This window comes from Leptonychotes weddellii, chromosome 11, assembly GCF_054177405.1.
Source record: "Leptonychotes weddellii isolate Sample4059 chromosome 11, ASM5417740v2, whole genome shotgun sequence".
NCBI classification, from domain to species: domain Eukaryota; kingdom Metazoa; phylum Chordata; class Mammalia; order Carnivora; family Phocidae; genus Leptonychotes; species Leptonychotes weddellii.
The window spans coordinates 10,116,456-10,139,304 of NC_138379.1; the positions used below are offsets into that span (position 1 = coordinate 10,116,456).

The window sequence follows — 22,849 nt, forward strand, 5'->3', positions numbered from 1 at the left end:
GTTGTACATTTTGAATGGTTTGAAGAGGTGTCAGGAGCAATGGTGTGGCAGAGATTTCTGGGTTCTTGCCCTTTGTGATTATGCTTCTGCAATACAATGATTCAGACCCCATATATCTTTGGTGCTATCCAATTCTGACATAGCGATAACAATCTGATTTGAATGAGTGATCAGAGATACAAAGGAAAGGAAAGGACACATTTGCATGAAATGGACTATAAAATGGCTCGCGGTATGCATCTTTTATAGGCAGTTTCATAAAGAAAAGCCTAAAGACTGTTGAGAGCAAAGCTACCTGAGTAATGTAGCAGGACTTTATGAATGGTGACTTGACAAGTATGAATTATTCTTAGAATTTTCATGCTAGAGGAGGTAGATTAATTAATTAATATTGTAAAAAGTTAGAATTGATTGATCAAAGTGACAGGAAATGGCAAACAATTGAGCCAGTTAGTTAATGAATGCTTATGGGGCCAGCCCAGATCCGATGACAGCTATAACTAAAGTCTGTCCTCAACACTCATCACCCTTTGGCTAACTCTCCTTGGGCTCTTTTCTATCCTACTGACTCTGACTTTTTGGTCTGGTCCCTTATCTCACTCTCAAAGCTAGGGTTTATCTTTGACTCATTATCTTCTTTTGATCTGAGACTCTCCTGCGTTGTAACTTATCAGCTGCAGGGTGTCTCTTTAAGTTGTATAAATAGCAAGCAAACCTATTGTCATGACAGGAAGCTAGAAGTTTTAAGATGATAGATGCTTTGAATTCAATGTACATTCCTTTGCTTTTTATCCCATCAGGGGTTTTTCCCCCTCATAATGAGGTATGGGCCATAAAAGAGAAGAGTGTAACAGGCTAACGGGGGATTGAATGTGTGTTAGGCAGAGCAGTAAGGGTGACATTGAGAATGACATTTGCCTTGCACTGAACATTTACTATCTGCTGGGCATTGTATGTTTCACACATACCATCTCCTTTTAACCTTACCAGTGACTCCATGAGATGCATAGTATAAGTATCTTTGTATAGTGAACTATAACCTGTGGAGAGACAAAATAATTTGCTCAAGATCACACAGCTGATGGATAACAGAGATGGGATTTGGATCCAGGTCACAATGCTTTACTTTTTACTTTACTTCTTCATGAGGCTTTCTCAGATAAAACACTAGCCTGTACCACCTCTTCCCAAACACCAACAGATTGAAAAACAGACTGATTAGAATTTTACCTTCTTTAACACCTCCTCTCTTCCTCTCTGGTGGGAATAATGTAAATCCTCAATGGTGAAGCTAATCTGAGACTGGAAAATCGGTTCTTCAAATAATAAAAATGGGTTGCTCTTCATTTAGGATCCCTGAGGTTCTGCCTTTGTCTAAATTTATCTTCAGAATGTGAATCTGGCACGTCTGGTTCTACATGAGATAAATCCTTTTAGGACATATGGGGAAATCTTCCTAAGATTCTTCATTACTGATAGGAATCGGGGAGGACAACCATTATGTACTGTTGAGGTTCTCAAAAGGTCATGAGCCCATATGGAGTTTAACTGGGCTGAGAAAATTTCTTAATCTGTGATAGGCCGTATGTACCCATTATGTGTACTACAGAAGCACTGATCGTAAGATCTTTTCTAGAACAGGATTGTAGTTTGGTATAGACAGTTCTGGTAATGTAGCACATTACATTCATATGGAGGAAGAACAATAGATTAGGTGTCTGAAGACTTATCTCTGCAATTTACTTGATATAAAATCTTGAGCAAATCACTCCTATCTAGGCTTCTATTAACTTACCTCTTGAAAAAGGATTCGATCAATCTCTTTACCTGCCATATAGTTCTCCTCAAATAGAAATACATCAATCAGTGCAATCCTATAATACTAGTTACTTCATGCTCACCAGAAGCTTGAGTTATTAGTAACCTATTAACTTAAATAGGAAAATAAATTGTTATCTAGTAAGTATAGTTGGTTTATTGACAATATATTCAAGTATATAAATATGACTCTATAGAAAAAATAATGGAAGGAGTTCTTGGTGATGAAGAGGTTGGAGATTCTTACACTATTCCTTCACAAAAGGCGTGAGTCTTCTCCTCAGTCTCCTCATGGCTGACTTCATCTCCTGGTTCCTCAGGGTGTAGATCAAAGGGTTCAACAGTGGGGATATGACAGTGAAGGTGACAGAAATGGCTTTATCTGTGGGGAGGGCAGTGAAGGGCCGGGCGTAGACACAGATGCAGGGCACAAAGTGCAGAGTCACCACAGTGATGTGGGAGGTGCAGGTGGAGATGGCTTTCCTCCTGCCCTCCCCAGCATGAGACCTCAGCATCATTAAGATGACTGTGTAGGACACAAGTAGGAAAATAAACCACAGGGTACTGACTAAGCCATTGTTGGAAATCATCAGGAGCTCAAGAGCAAATGTGTCAGTGCAGGCAAGTTTGAGGACCTGTGGGACATCGCAGTAGAAAGTGTCAAGAACATTGGGTCCACAGAAGGGGAGGGGCAGCAACAGGGAAATCTGCACGATGGAGTGGACGAAGCCCCCCACCCAGGAGGCCACAATGAGGGCAGTGCATCGCCCCCTACTCATGATGGTCACGTAGTGCAGGGGCTTGGAGATGGCCATGTAGCGATCAAAGGCCATGACAGAGAGAGAAAAAATGTCTGCCCCACCGAGAAGGTGGAAGAAGAACATCTGAGTGATGCAACCATTGAAGGAGATGGTCTTTGTCCTTGACAGAAGGTCCACGAGGACCTTGGGAGCAGTGATGGAGGAGAAGCAGATGTCAAGCACAGCTAGATTGCGGAGCAGGAAGTACATGGGGGTGTGAAGGCGGGACTCACAGGTCACAGTGACCATGATAAGGAGGTTTCCCAGAAGAGTTATCATGTACACCAAACACAAAGAAAGAAATAAGACCAAGCTCAGGTCTTGGGACTGAGTAAGTCCCAGAAATATAAATTCTTTTACCCTTGTGCTATTTCGCAACTCCATTGAATCATGTTTCCTCTTCTTTGTGTAGCTTGGGAAAAATGAAAAATATTATTTCAGAAAGTGTTCACGGTCCCTTAATATATCAGACAGAGTCAGGTATTAGGTCTGAGAACTAGTGAGCTGCTATTACCACATAAAAAGCTGTTCTGAGGTTATTGCTAATGTGTAGAAAATGACATCTGATTAACACAAGCATGCATCTAATTATTCTTCTGTAAATTATAAATATTTTAGATGTGGCATAAAAATAATGTTCTATGAATAGAAGTTCTAAGCATTCAAGATAAACAGGTGGATGTTAAATATTCAGAAAGGGACTATTTGGGCACGAGGAATATAAAAATGGGGTCAGTTTGATGTATGGGTAAGGCAATGTGTCTGGCTGGTTTCTTTTCCAGATTGCATGCTCCATTTAAATGGTCTAAGAACCTGTATCTGCAAAATGGTTCCCTTTGGACTGAACTCCACAGAAACACTCTTCCCTTTTTTAAATTGCAAATTTAATTCTATGAAAAATGAGAAAATTTTAAAGCCATGAAAGTCTTCTCTATTGGTCTATTCTCGCTTCACAAGACTTCTTTATTTCTACCTTTATTTACACTACTTTAAGTACCAAAACCCCCGCTGAATAGCTCCTCAGCTGTGGAAATGAAAGTGTAATTCAGATCTTCTCTTCTGTTCATCGTTCTAGTTTGTTTCTTAAAAATTATTATTATTTTTTATAGAGCTATCATTGACATACAACAGACTCACGTATTTGAAGTGCGTACTTTGATGTTTGGATATAACCATATACCCATGACATCACTATATTTAAGATTGTTACCATATCTGTCAACCCAAAAGTGTTCTTGTGACCCTTTGTTATATGTCCCCTTTGCCCTTCTTTCTTCAGGCAACCACTGATCTGCTTTCTGTTACTATACATTAGTTCGTATTTTCTAGAATTTTCCATACATTGAATCTTATAATATAGACTTCCTTTTTGTTTTTTTTTCACTTATAAAATTTATCCTTATGTTTGTGTGCACCAATATTTTCTTCCTTTTAATTGATGGATAGACCACAGTTTGTTTATCCATTCACTTGTTGATGAACATTTGGGTTACTTTTAGGTTTTTGGCTATTACACATTAAAGCTGCTATAAATATTCATTTACAAGTCTTTGTGTGGACATATGTTTTCACTTGTCTTGGATAAGTACCCAGGAGTAGAGTGGCTGTAACTCTTAAAATTCAATAATAAGAAAACAAACAGCCCAAATGAAACACAAAGGGATAAATGGTTTGAACAGACACTTCAACAAGAAGATATAGGGATAGCAAATAAAAATGTGAGAAGATGCTCAGCATCGTTTATCACTGGGGAAATGTAAATTAAAACCACTGCACATACCTATTAGAATAGCTAACATAAAAAAGACAGATGTATCAAGAATAGGTGAAAATGGAGTGGGATTGGAACTCTGGTGGAAACAAAATGGCATGGCCATGTGTGAAAACAGCTTGGCTGTTTCTTACAAGGTGAAATGTATATTTCCTGTATAATCTTACTGCTTTTGAATTCCTTTCTTTTTCTTTCACGAATCCTTGAAATGGGCCTTAATTTCTTTCTTTGCAGTTAATCTCCTTTTTCTTACCATATTTAGAAACAAAAGAAAGGTGAACTTACTTTTTTGGGTATGTTTTTCAGTTCCAGGGAAGATATTTCTTTTCACTTAGCTCAGGTTCCCATCAAGCTTTATTTCACCTGTGTATAATTTTGTCCAAAGTCTATTTAATATGGAAAGCTGAAAAAGCTACTAAGAGGTATTGTAGCATACAGAGGATACCTGGGGGACTCTGGCACGACCTGCCTGTTCAAATCCCAGCCAGGCACTTAGTGTGAACATGGGCAAGTTACTTCACCCCTTTGGCCTGAGTCTCTGCATCAGTATTTGGAAACAATAGCATCCCCCTCATATGATTTTTGTGAGGATTAAATGAACTAATCTCTGCAAAACCATCAATACTTAGAGCATTGTCTAATCTATAATCCATAATAAATGTGATTATGTGTGTGTTTCCTTAAAGAAAAACTCTGGGTCAGTTGCTTTCACAGACACACAGTCTTTAAATAGTCCAACAATCTCGTGGAGGGACTGCATATTTCCCAGAACATGTATTCTAAAACAGCTTCATCAGAACATACTGTTTTGAGGAAAATAGGAGATGTTTTTCTTTCAGTGGCAATAAGAATGACCCAGAGCGTGGTGACAGCGTATGGTAGCAAGAAGAGAGCTTGCCTGATTTGGCTTCTTGTCTGACATCATCTTAGCAAACCAGAGAAGTCCAGTGCATGGTCTCTGCAGTGAGAGCTTTCTGGGCTCAAGTTCTGGCTTTGTAATTTGGGCAAGTGAGAGACTTCACTTCTGCATCCATGGAATGGGGCTTATAATACTCATCTCACAGGGAAGCTATGAGGATTAGGTGAACTAACATATGCAGAAGTGTCAGCATACAGGCTGCTTATCTGTTATGATTAGTACTATGTTGGGTAACCTTAATACTGGAGGATCATCGGTAAATGGGGGTGTGTTGAACTAAATGATAGCTCGGCTATCAATCCTGACTAGTTTAAAGAGAGAGCAAATGATCATCAGAAAACACCAACTCAATAGTTACTGAGGAGATCCAACCTAGTTATGAAAGTCTTCCACAGGGACCCGCATGTAAATAATAGGCAATCTACGCAAAAGGGGAGAAGGTACCTCAAACCCCAAGTCAGGCCTATTAGCAATATGTCCCATAAATTCAGACAACATCTTTCAGCTTCTCCATCTTTCTCCTATTTTTATTTTTATTTTTTTAAAAAAAGATTTATTTATTTATTTATTTGAGAGAGAGTGAGTGCGCCTGAGTGGGGGGAGGGGCAGAGGGAGAGGATCTCAAGCCAACTCTCCACTGAGCATGGAGCCTGACACAGGGCTCGATCCTACGACCCTGAGATCATGACCTGAGCTGAAATCAGAATCAGATGCTCAACTGACTGAGCCACCCAGGCGCCTCCATTGTTTTCCTATTTTTAATCCATCCACTTGTTTAGCAAATCTTGATGGGAAATCGGCAGATTTCTAGGTTATTTGAGAGAAAGAAATACAACCAGTGGGAAAAGAATCGAAATCAAACAGTAATATGGGAGTGATGAAGATAGATGAGCTGCATGTAAGAAAAGGATGATTTTTCACTAGAAGCTATGAGAAATCTGCATGGAGAGGGTGACATTTATGTTTGGGATACACAGGAATGGAGAAAAAGGGAGCTCTGGCTTTAGGGGACAACTGGAATATATAAAAGTTGCTTGTAGGGGCGCCTGGGTGGCTCAGTGGGTTAAGCATCTGCCTTCAGCTCAGGTCATGATCTCTGGGTCCTGGGATCGAGCCCCACAGTTGGGCCCCATGCTCAGCATGGAATCTGCTTGAGATTCTCTCTCTCCTTCTCCTTCTGTTCCCTCCCCACTTGCGTGCATGCGCTACCTTTCTCTCTCAATTAAATAAAATCTTTAAAAAAAGTTGCTTGTAGGTGGGAAGACTGGCTGGAAAGAAAGGATGCAAACATGAAGGCATGGAGAGAAAATCATTGCTTGAAAATTTTTATTTTTTGGTAAACCTGAGGAACGGTATGTGTTTATTGTGTAATTCTTTCAACTTTTCTGAAGGTTTAAAATATTTTATTTTTCCCTCTACTTTTAAATTTAACAAAAGAAATACCTCTACAGATTTCAGGCTTGGCCAAACATCCATGTAGGGGAAACAGGGCCTGCAAAAAATCTCTCTGTGTGGGCGCCTGGGTGGCTCAGTCGGTTAAGCGACTGCCTTCGGCTCAGGTCATGATCCCAGGGTCCTGGGATCAAGTCCCACATTGGGCTCCCTGCTCTGCGAGGAGCCCGCTTCTCCCTCTCCCACTCCCCCTGTTAGTGTTCCCTCTCTCGCTGTGTCTCTCTGTCAAATAAATAATAAAAATAAAATCTTAAAAAAAAAAATCTCTCTGTGCAATTTAGGGGGTCCCAGAAAACAAAAATGCCTTTTCTCTAATTCCAAACTGAACTTATTTCTCTGTCTCTCATTTCACAATGCCTTTTTTGGTCAATATTCCTTATCTGTGCTCTTACTGAAGGTGAACCTTGGAATACAGCACCTTGTGTACACATCACATTTTTAGTCAAAATGTATTTGTGAATATTAATGATTCTATCTAGATTTCAGTTTTTCTCACTCTTATTTGTCACTCTTATACATGGACATCCAGACACTACACACACTTGTGTAGAGTTATACTTCTTACCTGAAGTCTCCAGCCTTCTTTCCAGGACTCCATCTGAGGTTATGTTCACGTGAACCTTGGGAACTATCCAGCTTCAGGAAATTGTGTCACACAACCCTCAGAAGGCCGGTGATTTCAGTGGCTCCTCTTCTGTCTTTACATGGAAAAGGAAAGACTCAGGGAATAGTATTTTCTTGTCTCTCCCATGCTGATTCACAGCGTCCCATCCTATTTACCAATTCCTTAATCCCAAACCTGGTGTGAGAATTATCAGAGGGATTCTAGTTGGATGTGGTTATGGAAAACGTCTGCTGATGGTGAGGTTGTTTCTGAGGGAGTAATTAGGACATAATTAGGCCCACATACTTAGGAACACCCATTTTTGTCAGGGCCTAAAATTGTCTAGCAGTGAGAAAGTTTCTGTCCTTGGCCAAACTCTACTCAGGCTCCCCTGAATTTTTTAAGCAGGACTCAACGTTTGGACCTCCGTGTCTGTCTCTGCATTGTCCAATTTTAGCAACAATCCTGCTAAGTCAGGTTAGCTAGAATCCCCCACCCTCATATCTGATCACCTCAGCAAGAATCCCATTAGGTTGGTTTAGCCAGAGCCTCCTGCACCCCCACCCCTTTAACTCTGGTGTTTCCTCTTAGTAATTTTCCTGTTGGAAAAGAAATATCGATTCTTAGGGATTCTGAACAACTTCCTCAGGCAGTGGCACCTATGCAGGGGGAGTTCTGACATGTGACACAAAAGTATTAGAAGGACCGTTGGACCTGACGGGGTTATTAGGCAGGAGTGAAGGAACTGAGGATGGGTTGATGACCAAGTTCTCAAAGGATACACAAGTAGCCAGGAAATCCACACTGGATCTACCAGCAAATCCTACTTGCTTGACCTTTAGAATTTTTCCAACTTCTCACCAACTCCACCCTTACTACCTTAAGTCATGTCTTTATTATTTCTAATACAGCAGCCTCTTAATTGGTCTCCCTGCTTTTGTCCTTACTCCTCTTCAGTCTACTCATCATAGTGGCCCCTGTGATTCTGTTAAAACATCATTATTCTGCTTTTCGACACCCTCTATCTTACCTAATGGGAAAGTCAAAATCCTTACAATGATCTAAAAGGTCCTAGTGCCAGGTCCTGTGGCCCCATGATCTCTCTGACCTCAACTGCTACCTCGTTCCTCCTTGCTTCTTCTCATTTAGTTACAAAGTCCTCCTTGCTGTTTCTTGGATGATCTGGGCAAATCCCCAACTCATGGCCTTTGAACATCTGGATTTGTGGACTGAGATCTGTATCATGATGTGAACATTTTTTTAGTTTCAAAAATTTTAAGATCTAAGATTTAAAAAAACATCCAGCAGCTATACATAGCATAATAAGTAAACAAATACATACTGAGTTGATATGTTAAATAATGTGTTCCATTTCATTCCAACCTTTTTGATGTCTATGCATGGTCTAAAGCAGCTTCATAGGTTTCTGTCAATTTTAGGGAGTCATGTTATCAGATAGTAAAAATGATTCAGTTGTTTTTTTTAACCATATCCTCCAATGATTTGAGTTGCAGAAATGATTGAGAAACATTGTGAAATCATTGAGTTGTCTTAATTCAACAATTTTTAACGCATTGTTACTATATTCCACTTGATGCTGATGCTGGGGATACAATAATAAGTAAAGCATAAACCTAGTGGGAGAGATAGGAAGAAAGAGAAGAAGGAATAGAAATAGGATCCTGAGTTCTGTGCTAGAGCTAAGCACCAGGTGCTGAGGGAATGCAGCGCTCGTGTGGCCAACAGGCCTGCAGTTCAGAGAAGGTCAGGGTAAGGACCTTGCACGAGCTCACAGAACTCATAATTGGTGAGGTGCATAATCTTACTCAAGCTGGGCTAACTTCAAGGAACCTGCTCTCAACCACTGGGATGTGGGCTTTAGATGGAACAATCTTCTGGTAATAGTTACCTTATTAATATTATAGAGGCAGAAGATGAACTTAATTTGGATGTGTTTACTTCAGAAAGATGTGATTACCTTATGAAAGACCTTGTAGAATTTTGATGCCCAAGATACATTATGTCTCTAGTATGTGTCTCAGCTCCCTTCCTGGTAACAGGGCAGGAATGTAGTGGGAATCTCTGAGTGTATACATAGACAGGTGTTTTTTTAATCGAAAATTTAATTTAGACAATTGTAGATTTACATACAGTTGTAGGAAATAACAGAGATCCTACCTTAATGCAGTCTCCCCCTGTGATCATTTACATATATCAAAACATTGAGTTGTACATCTTAAGTATGTGCCATTTTTGTCAATTGTTGATCTTAAAAACCAAAGGAGCTATTTTTTCCCCCCCAGCAAAATGAGTTTATTTAGGAATAGCAGAGGAATTACAATTGGGGACAAGCAAATTATGGTGAACAATAAGTGAGTCTGGAGAACAGAGGGGAGGGGCTTGCTTTTATAGGGGAGAGGAGAAAGCTGGGAGGGGCTGTTTTTATTGAATTCTCATTGGCTGGGCTGTTGCAGGGCAAGGAGAAATTCTTCCCTTCTCCTGTTGGGGTATATAAAGTTTCTTTGTGGAAATATCAGCAAGGTGGTTTCCCTTAGCCTCCAGGAAATCAAGTTTGGGATACCCAGGGATCTTGATAATGGCTAAAGCAGCTGGTAAGAGTATGGCACCTAATAATTCCTGAACATAAAGACCATTTAAAATTTTGTCCCTGTTGGAAGTGAGGAGGCCTCACTGTTTCCATAGCACCCCAAAGTTATGAGTTAGTCCAAAGGCTTACCTACTATTAACATAGATATTTGCAGTTTTGTCCTTGGTTAAAAATGCAGGCCTGAGCAAAAGCATACATTTCAGCCCACTGGGCCAAGATAGCCAACAGCAAAGGTACCACCTAAATGATTTCAAAAGGAGTTGCAATGTTTACCATTTTCATCTCTTAAATAAGAACCATTGGTAAACCGTGAAAAATCAGTGTTATCCAAAGGAGTTTCCTATAAGTCATCACAAGGGGTCAGGAGAAGATCTGTCAGTGTCAAATAGTCATGAGGAGTATCATCTGTAGAGGAGGGAAGAAGGGTGGCAGGATTAAAATTATTACAGCAAGAATTATGTGAGGCATGGTTAGCAAGAGGATTTCAGAGGAGGTGAGACAACTGGCTGAATGGTGTTGAGTGTGATGGGCACTCAGGAGGGCTTCAACTCCATGGGGTACAAAGATTTTTGAGAGAGGATCCCATGACTGTCTCTTCAGTGGTCTTGACTAAAAGGGTGTTGGTAGGAACGGCTCTGAGGCAAGGGGGGGTGTCCTTGTGCCATTGGCTCTAGCTGTTGGCTATAATACCCTATGGGTCAATGGTGGGGCCCATGTTTTGGGTGAGTACCCCAAGGGTGTTCCCTTCCTCTTCAAATACAAAAAGGAAAAAGAGAAGTTGATAATTGGGATGTCCAAGAGCAGGGGGATTTACCAAACTTTCCTTTAGGGCTTTAAAAGCTAAGTTATCTTGATCTTCCCCAATAACAGGGTCAGGTTTATTGTTTTTTTAATAAAATATATAGGGGTAAAATAAAAGAAAATATAAAGGGGTTGGGCCATAAGGGATTTTGGAATCCAATTTTGACAGCAACCAGCCAGCTCAAGAAAACTTTGCGATTGGTGCTTAGTTTTGGGTTTGAGGAAGTTCAAGATGCCATGGAGCTTATTTGGATCTAAAGGTAGCCCTTGTTGTGAAATCAGGTACCCCAAATATCAAACCTGAGTGCAAGAAAATTGCAATTTCTCCTTGGAGACTTTGCATCCCACTAAGGCTAAAAGTTTTAACAGGTGGATGCCGTCTTGCTGTGAAGAGGCCTCAGAAAGGGAGCAGAGAACTAAGTCATCTACGTGTTGTAATAAAGTAGAGCCTCCAGGTAACTTATATCATCCAAATTCGCTTTTAAGGTTTGGGATAAGTAGGAAATACTTTAGGTAAAACCCTGAGGCATTACTGTCCAGGCATATTGCTTTCTTTCCCAAGTGGAGGCAGATATTGACTGGCCTTATCCACAGGGATACTAAAGAAGGTGCTACATAAATCAACCACAGTGAATATTTGCTTTCAGTGGGGATGCAGGCTAACAAAACATTGGGGCTGGAACAACAGGATGGTGAGGGATAACAATATTGTTCATGGGTCAGAGATCCTGGACAAATCTCTATCCGCGGGCTTTGGGTTTCTTCACAGGCACCGTAGGAATATCACAAGGACTAGAGCAGGGGATCAGGAGGTCCTGAGCCTTATGATCTTTTTTTATGGACTTGATGCCTTGAAAATCCTCTTAATTTATAGGGTATTGATTAATTTTGGGGAGAAAAGAATGAGTATCTCTTAGGAGGCCTAACCAAAAGGGGATAAGCTTAGAGATAGGAAGGTGTTGAGGTTTGAGACTCCCTGTGTTTGAACCATTTCAGATGGTTCAGAACCCCAGGGCAGGGGTTTAATAACAATGGTGTTGAGCACCAAGAGTGTGGCTCTGATGTCAATAAGGTATAGGGAGAGATTCATTCCCAATCTGGAAAGTTGTTTCTCCACGCTGGTTAAGAGCGGGATTGGGGAAAGTCCCTGTATTTCCTCGGAGTCCTGTGAGAGGGTGTGGGAAAGGCTGGTCAGAGGGCTGAAGACACTTGGAGCACTTTTGTAGCAATCTTTCTTGCAACGTCCTGGATTTTCCCAATAATAGCACAGGCCAGGAGGGGGTTTTATTTAGCGGACTCCCATTTGTTGGAACTGAAAACTAAGGATCTTAGTGGTCTTCCTTTTAGTTGAATTCTCAATGGTGCAGGTGAGCTGATTTGCTAAATTAACTAAATCTGGAGTGGATACAGTTTCCCATTCTATCCTGCTCCTTTTAACTAGGAGCGAAAGATACCAGTTCAGCCTATTACTAAACACAGAGTTGAAGGCTACCTGAATGGATTCTACATCCATAGGAAGGCCAGAATTTTCCTTAAAAACAATTTGTAGTTGATGGTAATCATCATGCACAGGTTCCCTGGGTTTCTGAGTGCGAGCCTGAATCTTAAATCAACAGGTTTTGGGAAAGCCTAGGGGTTGCCAGGGGGAGTCATTTAGTGATTGGTGAGCCTGATCACATAACAAGACAGGGGATTGGCCTCTTGTTTTGCAGTCCTGGAGCCTTCAGGATCATCCCAATTAGCTGCTTTCATCTAGCGTTGGCTTGGCCTTCACCAGGGAGCATGTGAGCTAGCTGGTACAAATCAGAAACCTAGTTGGTAAGTTTGAACCACTGTTAAATTCCTTGGCAGATCTATGAGGATCTTCAGTAACTCTAGGAAAATCTTTGGCCATGGCTCATAGTTCATCCTTAGTCCAGGAAAGATAGGAAATTATAGGCTTACCATTTAGGATCCTCAGAAGGTCTGATTTTATCTTACTTTATTTTATTCTTTTAAAAGATTTTATTTATTTTAGAGAGAGAGCAAGCACAAGTGGGGTCAGGAGCAGAGGGAGAAGGACAAGCAGACTCTGCACTGAGCTCAGAGCCCAACACGTGGCTGGCTCCATCCCACGGCCCTGAGATCATGACCTGAGCCAAAATCTAGAGTCACTAAACTGACTGAGCCACCCAGGCCTCCCTAGAGGGCCTAAGTTTAAAGGAACAGGTTCCAATGGGTTCAGAGGAGGAGGACATGGGGAGAGGTTTGGAAAAAATGGGAAGTTCAGTGAGAGAAGTGGAGCGTATGAAAGTGAGGATGGAGATAAAGAGGATGGGGGAGGGGAGAACAAGTCCTCAAAAGCTTGTCTTTTTTCAGTTGCTTGTTTGCCTCAGTTAACTTGGAAATGGCATTTGTAGAGAGGGGATTTTAGAGTCCTGAACACACTTGGAAGCCTCAAGATACCAGCTGAAATAGGCATCCCATTCCGTTTGTGTTTTTTAAAGCTGTGGTCTTCTAAGAAAAGCAAATTTGGGGAGATCAAAAGTGCCCCCTAATGGCCATTGGAGTTCTAAATTAATTTTGGTTAAGTTGGTCCAATTAATTTAAAATACTCTTGAGGAAGGACCATAGTTTTTAAACATAAAACCAGACTGGGCCCCAGAAGGAGGACCTTCCTGAGAGAATTTAGCAGATTCAGATGCCGTTACTCAAAACCAGAGATTCGGTAAACAGAAGAGTAGTCACCAGAAGGGGCAGTGCCTTCCCAACAACATAAAACCAGATTCCAAATACAGTTGTAGAGCTCAGCTAGAAGGAGGGAACCCTGATCTGAGAGGAGACTTGGAACCCAAAGGGAAAAGATGACTCAGGGAAGCAGAGAGTGCAAGGGGCTCAAGTGGGTGCCTCACACACTTCTAGGGGCCATTACTTACTTAGAGGTTCATCTCCTTCAGGTTCCTTTGTGGTCACCATGTAATACTGACCTTAAAAACCAAAAGGGCCAGTTATTTTACCAGCAAAATGAGTTTATTTGGGGACGGTTGAGGAACTGCTATTCAGAACAAGCCAACTATGGCAAAAAACAGGCAAGGGGGGGAGAATAGGGGAGAGGCGCTTGCTTTTATACTGGAGAGAAGGAAGCTGGGCGGGGCTGTTTTTGCTGAGTTCTCATTAGCGGGGCTGTTGCTGGGCCAGGAGAAATTCTTCCCTCCTCCTGCTGGGGCAGAACAGGCTTCTCCCTGCTGGGGAATGCCGGGTAGGCCTCTTACAGCCAGTGGTAGTGTGAGAGCGCCCCCTTCAGGGCTTCCCGACTCCATTTTTAAATGAGGTTTCCTTTATTTTCACACAATAATACCTCAATAGAGTTGAAAATTACAAATTGATAAAATGAGTATATTTTTATTTCCTTGTTTCTTCCAAGGCTGTGTTGCAAAAGCAACATGTACCCCCCTGGCTAACAATTTGATTTCTTTTGTACCATGGAACCCATATTTTGACATTATTACTGCATGCTGAGCAGAATCTTTGAAAGTCCTCTGTAGCTTAGCAGAAACATAAAAATTAATTAGAAACCTTGAATAAATACAGTTTATTTCATGGACAGACTTTTTAAGGGTGTTGAGAAGGCGTGAACTACCTGTCTATTCCGTGTCAGAAGGCATGAGTCTTCTCTTCAATCTCCTCATGGCTGACTTCATCTCTTGGTTCCTCAGAGTGTAGATCAAGGGGTTCAGCAGAGGAGAGATGACAGTAAAGGTGACAGAAATGGCTTTATCGGTGGGGAGGGTAGTGAAGGGCCGGGCATAGACATAGATGCAGGGCACAAAGTGCAGGGTCACCACAGTGATGTGGGAGGTGCAGGTGGAGATGGCTTTCCTCCTTCCCTCCCCTGCCTGAGACCTTACTACTAATAATATGACCATATATGACACCAGGAGGAAGAAAAACCACAGTGTGGTGAGCAGTCCATTATTGGAAATCATCAGCAGCTCAAGCATAAAAATGTCTGTACAGGCGAGCCTGAGGACCTGGGGGACATCACAGTAGAAAGTGTCAAGAACATTGGGTCCACAGAAGGGGAGTGGGAACAACAGGGAAATCTGTACGATGGAGTGGGTAAAGCCCCCCACCCAGGAAGCCACTATTAATCCAATGCAACGGCCTCTACTCATAATGGTCACATAGTGCAGGGGCTTGGAAATGGCCACATATCGATCCAGTGCCATTACTGACAAAGAAAATACGTCCACCCCTCCAACAAGGTGGAAGAAAAACATCTGGGTGAAGCAGCCATTGAAAGAGATGGTCTTTCTCTGTGACAGAAGGTCCACCAGAACCTTGGGAGCTGTGATGGAGGAAAAGCAGATGTCGGCAACAGATAAATTACGGAGCAGGAAGTACATAGGGGTATGAAGGCGAGGCTCATAGGTCACAGTGACCATGATGAGGAGGTTTCCCAGGAGAGTTGTCAAGTACACAAGAAGCAGGAAAAAAAATAAGACCAAGCTCAGTCCTTGACTCTGGGTTAGGCCAAGGAAAGTAAATTCTTTGACCCTGGTGTAGTTTTTCAGCTCCATTGAGTCATTTTGTTTTTCTCTTTTGTTTCAAGCTACTTCACATGAACGTACTTGGCTATTGATTTCATTTTCCTCCTAAGCACTAAGACTGCAATTCAGAATCTTGCCCATATGGCTGTAGTGTTTGCAATTTGTTGGGCTGTCCAAATTTTAAGATTGAAATCAGTTTTGTGATCAAATAAAATTACCACATGCAAAGTCATTCAATAATTCTCTTCCTATAAAACTCATTTTGGAAAGAATAAGCATGTTTCCGGCCATTGTAGACTTATAGTCTACAACCGTAATGTTCATATTAGCAAATATTCCATTGACTTCAAGAGGGTCTTATCTTGCTAGAAAATAACGTTGTTCTGTTTCTTATTGCAGTGTTGCTGTGGCATGAGTCAGTTTCCTTGCTCTTGACTGCTTTATGTCAAATTTCTTAAATCTTCAGCCTATTATTCCATGTAGGTAACTTGTTACTGTGATTATTACTTTATACTAATCAGATTATTTGCTTGATAATCATTTTAAAATATTCAAAAATTGCTATTGGAGAACAGATTGAGACAGTGTATAAATCTAAATCTCAAAGAATCACATTAAATTTTTTTATTGTGGTAAAAACAATTAAACATGAGACCTACCCTCTTAACAAATTTTTAGGTGCACAGTGTTTTATAGCAATTTTCTAGAACTTCTTCATCTTCTATAACTGATGTGGTCTTTGCCTGAGTGTGGGGTAAAGAATAAGGATAATGACCTGATTTTGAGAAGTGAACTATTCTGTATCCATCACACTCTTCTGCCTCTTTTTTGGATCAGAGCTAAGAGAAAGAGAGATCACACAGCAAGGAGAGACATTAGTATCATTAGAATAATGCCTTTTTTTTTCATACACTGTTATGGGTAATTCTTATTTTTATAAATTTTTATTTGTTCCACTTTGTACTTAGCAAGTGAATATTTATTGCAATCTTCATAGGTATAAGAATAAGTTGGACCACATTGTCCAAGTGTTTACACTCTAACAAAAGTGGGTGATTTGTGTAAGTTGATGAACAAAATGTATGATAAAATGTGAAATGTGTCATGAGAAAAGTGAAGGTAGATTTAGGTGGGAGAAGAGATATGGTATAGATATTATGATTTCCAGGAGCAACAAAAGCTACTACTTTGTGAGTGCTTACTATGTGTGAAGAGTTATAAAATGTTGATACATTTAATGTGCACCACTATCCTTTAGTAAATATTAATGTTATTCTTGTTTTTCATATGGAATATACTATGAGTCTACGTTTGGCTGAAGGGAAGGAAGAGATGGAAATAGGATGGAAGAAATAGAAGTTTCTTTTTTCCCCCTTCAATCTCATTTGGAGGGTCTAATTTCATATAACAAGAATGTTTGATAAAGTCTGTCCGAAGACAGGGATTTGGCAAAACGGGGCTCTGGAAACCCCATTTACATCGACCTTAGTCTGAGGTGGCTTCACTGATAAGCAACTCAAAGGATCACAACAAATATATGATGTCTTCCCTCACACTGAACGGACCTCGTTTCTGGAATCCCTTTTAACACAGCATCCCTCTTCCTGATAGTTAACACCCACCTTTGTTGTTTCTGTCTCTGGGAAGATCATTTTGGCTCTGAAGTGCTTGATACACCTGGAAAATATCAAAGTCAGACTATTTATATATAATCAAAATGACAACATGTCAGTTTCACTATGCATAATGCTAACCTTAGCTAGAAGTTTAATGTCTTGACCGAATTCCTTTGATCCTGAAATTCCAACTAAAAATTGTACACTCTTAGGTACAGTGCAGAATATTACACTTGGAGACATTAATTCTTGAAAATTTTGTTTCTGAAGGAAAGCCTTTTGGAAGACTAAATCTTAGTACCTTTGCTCTCCTTTCAAGAGAAAATGGGCAGATTCAAAGCATCACATCTTCAAGAACTTCTACTGTATCCCTGTCTTATATACAAATCCCTCAACCTCAGGCCTAATAAAAGAATTGCAAAGGGAATATTATTGGGCAAGGATGTGGAAGTCAGATGCCTGATTCTGCTGGTGGTGATGAAGGTTCAGTGGGAGTTATTAAAAAGTTACCAAGATATGCACATGTGTACACACACAGAGATGGACACATTTTGATTAATGTCCAAATTATTTAGAAGCAGTAGTGGAAATCTATCCCCTTATCCACAGCTCAATCGGAACACTGTTAAAACGTGCCAAATGCTGTGCCCAAGAGACTACAAGGGTCCAATTTTCATGGCTTGCAAGTCTCAGAGGACATTATATATAGGTTTCAATTAGATTGTCAGAAAACTACAAGAGAACTGGACCTAAAATCCTTTGCTGCCAGTTCAATTTCTAATTATACACAGGATGATTATAGTCTCATGATGTTACTGTAAGTCCCTACATGTGGGGAAATATGACTTAGATGGTGTTTGGGGAATGCACATTTTTCCTGTTTTCCTATACTCTGCACGTGTGGTATCTTTCAATTTGGATATGGCTAGATGAGTATGTTAGTAAAGCTAACAACTACAGTAGTTACTTAGGATTAACTCAATTTATTGAATGGCTTGACTTTATATCTTCTGTTTCTACAAGGATGATGGGTTTGGATTTACCTGCTTTTCCATTTTGTTTTTGTTTTATTATATTAAACTGATCTACAAAGATGAAAACTGTATGAGACAGGTTGTATATTTGAGATAGGTAATTCCCCCCCACCCCCACTGCTTTATTGAGATATAATAACATCAGTTAAGGCTGATCCAGCCTTAAACATACACAATGATATTGTGTATGTTTAAGGTATATGATATATTGACTTGTTACATTTATATATTGCAAAATGATTATTATTGTGGTGTTAGCTAACAGCTCCATTACCTTACATAATTACTAATTCTTTTTTTGTGGTGAGATCACTTAAAATCTACTGTCTTAGCAAATTTCAAGTATATAGTATTGTTAACTATAATCACCGTGCTGTACATTAGGTTCCCAAAGGTTTTTCATCCTATAAATGGTAGTTTGTATCCTTTAACTAACATCTCCCCATTTCTCCCACCCCTCAGTACCTGGAAACCACCACTTTACTCTATTTCCATGAGTTCAGGTTCCACATATAAATGAGATCATACAGTATTTCTTTCTCTGTCTGACTTATTTCACTTAGCTTAATGCCCTCAAGACCCATCCATGTTATCACAAATGGCAAGATTCCCTTCTTTTCTATGGCTGAAAATATTCCAGTGTGTGTGTGTGTGTGTGTGTGTGTATTTATTTGTATATACACATATTTATCCATTTATACAATGGACACTTAGATTGTTTTCCTGTGTTGGATATTGTAAACAATGCTGCAATAAACATGGGAGTGCTGATACTTTTTTGAGATCTTGATTTTATTTCCTTTGGATATGTACCCAGAGATGGGATTGCTGGATCGTATGGTAGTTCTATTTTTAATTTTTTGAGGAATCTCTATACTGTTTTCAATAGTGGCTGATCCAGTTTATATTTCCACTGACAGTGCATAAGGGTTTCCTTTTCTTCACATCCTTGCCAACACTTATCTCTTGTCTTTTTGATGATAGCCATCCTGACAGGTGTTGAGTGATGTCTCATTGTGGTTTTAATTAGCACTTCTCTGATGTTTAGTGATGTTGAGCACTTTTCATGTATTTGTTGGCCATCTGTATGTCTTGTTTGGAACAGTGTCTTCAGTTCCTCTGCCATTTTTAAATCAGACTGGTTTTTTTGCTGTTGAGTTGTATGAATTCTTTATATATTTTACATATTAGCCCTATATGATTTGCAAATACTTTTTTCCCATTCTATATGTTGTTTTCTTCATTTGTTAATTGTTTCTTTTGCTATGCAGAAGTTTTATAATAACATCAGTTAAGGCTGATCCAGTCCCATTTATTCATTTTTGAATATAGTAGTCCCATTTATTCATTTTTGCTTTTGTTGCTTGTGCTTTTGGTGTCCTATCCAAAATAATCATTGCTAAGACCAATGTCAAGGAGTTTACTCGCATTTTTCTTCTAGGAATTTTATGGTTTCAGGTCTTATACTTAAATCTTTCATCCATTTCAGGGACCCTGGGTGGCTCAGTTGTTAAGTGTCTGCCTTCAGCTCAGATCATGGTCCCAGGGTCCTGGGATCGAGCCCTGTGTCTGGCTCCCTGCTCGGCGGGAAGCCTGCTTCTCTCTCTTCCACTCCGCCTGCTTGTGTTCCCTCTCTCGCTGTGTCTCTCTTTGTCAAATAAATAAGTAAAATCTTAAAAAAAAAAATCTTTCATCCATTTCAAGGTAATTTTTGTGAGTGATGTAAGATAGGGATTTAATTTCATTATTATGCATGTGGTTATACAGTTTCCCTAACACCATGTATTAAAGAGACTATTGTTTTCTCGTTGTATATTCTTGCCTCCTTTGTTGTAAATTAATTGATTATATATGTGTGGTTTTATTTCTGAGCTCTCAGTTTTGTTCTATTGGTCTATATGTTTGTTTTTATGCCAGTACTGTGCTATTTTGATTACTATAGCTTTGTAGTATAGTTTGAAATCATAATCGTGATGCCTCCAGCTTTGTTCTACTTTCTCATGATTGCATTGGCTACTAGGAGTCTTTTGTGGTGCCACATAAATTTTAGGATTTTTTTTTCTATTTCAGTGGAAAGTGCCTTTGGAATTTTGATAGGGATTACATTGAATCTGTAGATCTCTTTGGGTACTATGGACATTTTACAATATTATTCTCATCCATGAGCATGGAGTATCTTTCCATTTATTTGTATCTTCTTCAATTTCTTTCATTTATGTCTCATGGTTTTTAGTGAATAGATCTTTTACCTCCTTGGTTAAATTTATTCCTAGGTATTTTGTTCTTTTGATGAAATTGTAAATGGAATTGTTTTCTTAATTTCTCTTTCTGATAGTTATCCTCTTTGCTGGTAGGTGGATTTTTTTTTTTTTTTCCAGTTTACCTTTCCACAGATGGAGCAATATTTAATTCTCTGGTTTCCTCCTTTATTTCTATTTTTGGTCCTGAGCCTTTCCCTTCCTTTTCTGTGAGTTCTGTTTGCACTTAAGTAAGTTAAGTAAACTAAAGTAAATGTTTGCAAGAAGCACTTTAATGTGTGTATGCATGTTTAAATCAGGACTTTATTTCATGATATATGGTCTTTCATATTGCCTGAAATAGCTGTATACGGGAGACCAGTGGTGTATGTAATTTGATTTTGTATGTAACAACCTAGTTTAATTCTTTTGTTATTTTCAGTGATCTTTTGGTGAATTTTCTTTATATTATTTTAGATATAGCCTCTCAATATCTGAGAATAATTTTTTCCTCTAATTTTCCAAAGTTTATATTCTTTCTCATTTTTCTTGTTTTTGAATTGTAAGTAAATTCAAGTTTAATGACTTTGTGGTGAGAGTGGGTATCATTGTTTAGTTATGTATGGTAATGGAAATTATTTTAATGTTTAATCATTAGGTATACTGTTTGCTCTCTGGTTCTAATAGATATTTTTTTTATCAAGATAATACAATTTTTCAGGGACTCCTGGGTGGCTCAGTCAGTTAAGTGGCTGCCTTCGGCTCGGGTCATGATCCCAGGGTCCTGGGGTCGAGCCCAGCATCAGGCTCCCTGCTCAGAGGAGAGCCTGCTTCTCCATCTCCCTCTGTCTGCTGCTCTGCCTGCTTGTGCTCTCTCTCTCTCTCTGTCAAATAAATAAATAAAATCTTAAAAAAAAAAGATAATACAATTTTTCTTCAGTTCTTGGCTTTATACGTGTTTTGTTCTTCAAGTAAGAACAAATTGTGTTGTATTGAATATTTTCTGCATCACTGAAATAATCACATTGTTTCTCTTTTTAATCCATTATTGCTGTGAATTGCATTAATAGTTCTCTTTGAAAAAAAATTTTTTTTAAGATTTTATTTATTTGACAGAGACACAGCAAGAGAGGGAACACAAGCAGGGGGAGTGGGAGAGGCAGAAGCAGGCTTCCCATGGACAGGGAGCGTGGTAGCTCAATCCCAGGACCCTGGGATCATGACCTGAGCCGAAGGCAGACACTTAATGACCTGAGCCACCCAGGCGCCCCAAAAGTTCTCTTTGAATTTTGGGAATAAACCCTACTTGATGATAATTTGTCATTGTTTTAATTCATTGGTATGTAATTTGCTAAAGAGTAATAAGAACTTAACATTTTTGTTCAAAGATGTGATTGGTGTGTACACATATATTAGATACACGATAGTACTAGATATATTAGGTGCTATTATCTAGTTTATAGATAGGGTTATGCCATTTTTATAGAATGAGTTAAGAAGCTTTCTACAATTAGTTAAAATATTGGATTTACTAGCTTTTTGAATATTTATTGAAAATCACGGACAAAGCAGTTTGGGCCTGGTGCCTTTTCAAAGGGTCTATTTTTGACACCTTTTCAATTCATCTATAATTATTGATCTATTAAGATTTTTTCCCCCTTTTCTTTAGTCAATTTTGGTAACCTATATTTTCCATGGAAATTATATTCTCTCTTCCATCCTGTAAAAATTTAATACTATGTTTCAGTGCACTGAGTCTTTACTTCTTTCCCTTAGTAGGGTGCAAGTTCATAGATTACATTTGTTTGTATACTCGAGAGAATTGTCACTCTTGGATGTGCCTGGATATTTGGGGAACAAAAGGAGGGTTCTGTATGTTTTTTGTATGAAAAAAAGATAATATGAGGAACTATAGCAATAGCATCTTTGGTCCCCTGAAGTGAGGACAAATAGCAGTTTCAAACTTTCTTTTAACACCAAGAAACTGATAAACTGTGTATGAATAATGTAATTTGTGTAATAGATGATCAAAATTTAGTCATAAAAAATATGTTTTGTACTAGTGAGTTGATGACAGTCTTACGTGTTCCTAAAGCACAGGGTTGACCAAATTAAACATGTTTGCTTTTTATCTCTCTTTGGGAAAGTGTTTGTGTGTTTGTGAGAGAGAGAGTGTGTGTGCACACATCAGGGACTGATTACTTATATATATATATATTTTTTTTAAGATTTATTTATTATTTTTAAATTTAATTTAATTTTATCATGTTATGTTAGTCACCACACAGTACATCATTAGTTTTTGATGTAGTGTTATTTATTTATTTGAGAGAGAGAGTGAGAGTGAGTACACAGAGGGAGAGGGAGAAGCAGATGCAGGGCTGGATCCCAGGACCCCGGGATCATGACCTGAGCCGAAGGCAGATGCTTAACCGACTGAGCCACCAGGGTGCCCCCTACTTATATCTTTAAATATTGAATTTCTTTTCTTTTTTTTTTTTTTAAAGATTTTATTTATTTATTTGAGAGAGAGAGAATGAGAGACAGATAGCAAGAGAGGGAAGAGGGTCAGAGGGAGAAGCAGACTCCCTGCCGAGCAAGGAGCCCGATGTGGGACTCGATCCAGGGACTCCAGGATCATGACCTGAGCCGAAGGCAGT

General features: G+C 39.4%; 2 protein-coding genes across 2 annotated transcripts; both read right to left on the reverse strand.

The window, feature by feature from the left end:
- Nucleotides 1–1,387: 1,387 nt before the first annotated feature.
- On the reverse strand, nt 1,388–3,002 carry LOC102743149 (olfactory receptor 4D11). The gene has a single exon (XM_006748607.2). It carries the CDS (start codon nt 3,000–3,002, stop codon nt 2,067–2,069), a length of 936 nt encoding a protein of 311 aa, XP_006748670.2. The 3' UTR covers nt 1,388–2,066.
- A 10,895-nt stretch (nt 3,003–13,897) lies between these two features.
- On the reverse strand, nt 13,898–15,443 carry LOC102742848 (olfactory receptor 4D10). The gene has a single exon (XM_006748606.2). The coding sequence runs from the start codon at nt 15,330–15,332 to the stop codon at nt 14,397–14,399; it is 936 nt and encodes a 311-aa protein (XP_006748669.1). The 5' UTR covers nt 15,333–15,443; the 3' UTR covers nt 13,898–14,396.
- Nucleotides 15,444–22,849: the final 7,406 nt, after the last annotated feature.